Below are 2,753 nucleotides of genomic sequence, written 5' to 3' on the forward strand. Positions count from 1 at the left end.
CAAAAGAAACCTAAGGACAACCTCAAGCCTGAAGGGGACTTCGAGAGGCCTGTGAAAACTCCTGTCAGACCAGCGGAGAAACGAACGCCGATAAAACACGAGGACAATCTCCATCCTGAGGGTGACTTTGTCGGTCGCCCGAGGGACGATTTCTCCCCGAAGAGGGCGGAGCGCCCTGTCCAGAAAAAACCACAGGACAACTTGAAGCCTGAAGGGCCGTTTGAAGGTCGTCCCAGGGATGACTTTAAACCGACGAGGGGAGAACGCTCGGAGATTGTTGTTCACAGGGACAACTTGAAGATGGAAGGTGAAATCGATATTCACAGGTCACGAGACGATTACACAACTAAGAGAATCGAACGTGTCGATGTTGTCAGGAGAGAGGATAACTTGAAGATCGAGGGAGAATTTACGGATATTCGTCGGAGAGATGATTATCACGTGACACGAGGAGAGCGTACAGAAGTGGTTCGTCATGAGGATAATCTGAGACCAGAGGGTGATTTTGAGAGGCCAACGAAGTCACCGACGGGACCGGCTGAGAGGAGACAGCCTATCAGACATCCAGATAATCTCAAACCCGAGGGAGACTTTGAGCGTCCTGAGCACGAGGGCTATCGTCCCGCCGAGAGACCCATTCAGAAAAAACCTAAGGATAATCTCAAGCCTGAAGGAGACTTTGATCGTCCCATCTGCAAGCCAATCGGCCCCGGAGAGCGCAGATCCCCGATAAAACACCCGGATAATTTAAAGCCCGAGGGAGACTTCGCGAGGAGACCGAGACCAGAAGCTCCAAAACGTGGAGATCGTGCGGATGTTAAGAAACCAAAGGACAATCTCAAAACTGAAGGGGATTTCGAGCGTCCCAGTCCTGATAGATATGGTCCTGGGGAACGCAGAACTCCTATTCGTCATCCTGATAATTTGAAACCTGAAGGGGATTTCCAGACTCCCCAGAGGCCAGGTTACCAACCAGCAGAGCGTCCCACCCAGAGGAAACCCAAGGATAATCTCAAGCCTGAAGGCGATTTCGAGAAACGAGTGCCAACGAAAGTCGGTCCAGCTGAACGCAGAACTCCAATTAGACACGAGGATAATCTCTATCCAGAGGGAGACCATAATTTCACGACACGCGAAGATTATACTCCAAAGCGAGGAGACAGGGCACCTGTCAAAAAGCCCCAGGACAATCTCAAACCTGAGGGGGAGATGCATGTGAGCCCGACAAGCCGCGAGGATTACGTCAGGGTGACGAATGGTGATCGAGTGGAAGTGAAGAGACACGAGGACAATCTCCATATGGAGGGGGAGATGAATATTCATCGATCGAGGGACGATTACAAGAAGGTGATGAGAGTTGAGAGGACGGACGTGACAAGGCACGAGGATAATTTGAGACTGGAGGGAGAGTTCGTGGACATTCGTCGTAAGGATGATTACACGAAAGTCGTGTCCCAGGCAGGACCTGGTGAGAGACGTTCGCCGATTAAACCTGATGACAATCTCAAGCCTGAAGGGGACTTTGTGGCTCAACCCAAAGACGATTACATTCCCAGACGTTCGGAGAGGACTGAAGCCATCAGGAGAGAGGATAATTTGAAGATGACTGGAGAGTTCCAGGGGACCACCTCCCAGAAATCGACATACAGAGTCGTCAGGGGTGAGCGGGCTGAGATCAAGAGGCACGAGGACAATCTCAGGATCAGCTCTGGAAGCATGGATACCAGAACCACCAGCAATGAGTCATTCTCACCTACTAGGAAGGATGCGAGTCCCGCTGGGCCGGTGAACAAACGCAGACACATGGAGTCGACAATTTCCCTCGGGGATGACACCACCACAATGACGACTACTAATCAGAGGAATTATAATACTTATACGAAGAGAACTGGGAAAGATGTGGGCACGAAAGTCTCAACTCGTGATGTTGAGAGCAGAAGGTGTATTGAGGGTGATAGCAGGACTCTGGACGATGGGAGTGTCGTTATGACGACGAGGATGACGTCTGCCAGTGGTCAGCGGATGTCGACAACGTCGCAGTCTCATGTCAGTCAGTCTCATGTGACTGAGGGGGAGAGGAGGTCAGTGTCTCCGAGACGATCTATTTCATCGATTCCAGAGCAGTCTCTCGTCTCTGATCGTCATCCAATCGATCACTCCAGACAGCAGACAGTCGTCAATAATCAGGTGGTTAGGGAGGACTCCAGGCACTCCTCAGAGAGACATCTCTCTTCTCAGGAGGTGCAGAGACAGAGGATCGAGAGGTCTCAGATGTCTTCCAGGAGGGATTACGTTAATACACACTCGGAGAGTCAGAAGCACTTGTCTCAGCAGCACACGAAATCCAGTCAGGCGAAATATACAACCAATGGACAAACGAGCCCTGAGTTCAGGCAGGCATTGGCTGGGGCTCACTCTACAGAACGTGTAATCGTTGAGTCCGGGAAATCGAGCCATCACAGGAAAAATATTATCTCCTCGTCATCAACTGATGTTAACAATTCTGTACTTCATAGGAGGGGAGTTGTCTCCTCGACTGAGGCACTTCACACGAGTTCTTCAACTGCTGCTGATCAGAAGAAGAGCATTTCTAATCTCGCTGAGTCTGGACAGTATATCAGTAACTCATCTCAGAGCTCTGATAGGAAGAGTTTGACTTCTCTACACAGGAGCACCAAAGATGCCAATCCCTATGCGTCATCCAGTTATGAACGTCCTCAGAGAATCGTTAGGAAGGATAATTTGACGGTGGG

At 50.5% G+C, this 2,753-nt stretch overlaps 1 protein-coding gene and 1 long non-coding RNA gene across 2 annotated transcripts in view; one reads left to right on the forward strand and one right to left on the reverse strand.

Moving 5' to 3' along the window:
• LOC105267601 (uncharacterized) overlaps nt 1-2,753 on the reverse strand; it is a 26,734-nt gene that overhangs the window by 22,123 nt on the left and 1,858 nt on the right. The window lies entirely within an intron of this gene.
• Nucleotides 1-2,753, forward strand: part of Sdb (SAXO downstream of blistered) — a gene marked incomplete in the record, with an annotated part of 25,268 nt that overhangs the window by 21,310 nt on the left and 1,205 nt on the right. The window contains 1 exon segment of the mRNA XM_011306561.1: nt 496-2,753. Coding sequence (XP_011304863.1) covers nt 496-2,753 — 2,258 coding nt within the window.

This window comes from Fopius arisanus, unplaced genomic scaffold (assembly GCF_000806365.1).
Source record: "Fopius arisanus strain USDA-PBARC FA_bdor unplaced genomic scaffold, ASM80636v1 scaffold00048, whole genome shotgun sequence".
Taxonomy (NCBI): Eukaryota; Metazoa; Arthropoda; class Insecta; order Hymenoptera; family Braconidae; genus Fopius; species Fopius arisanus.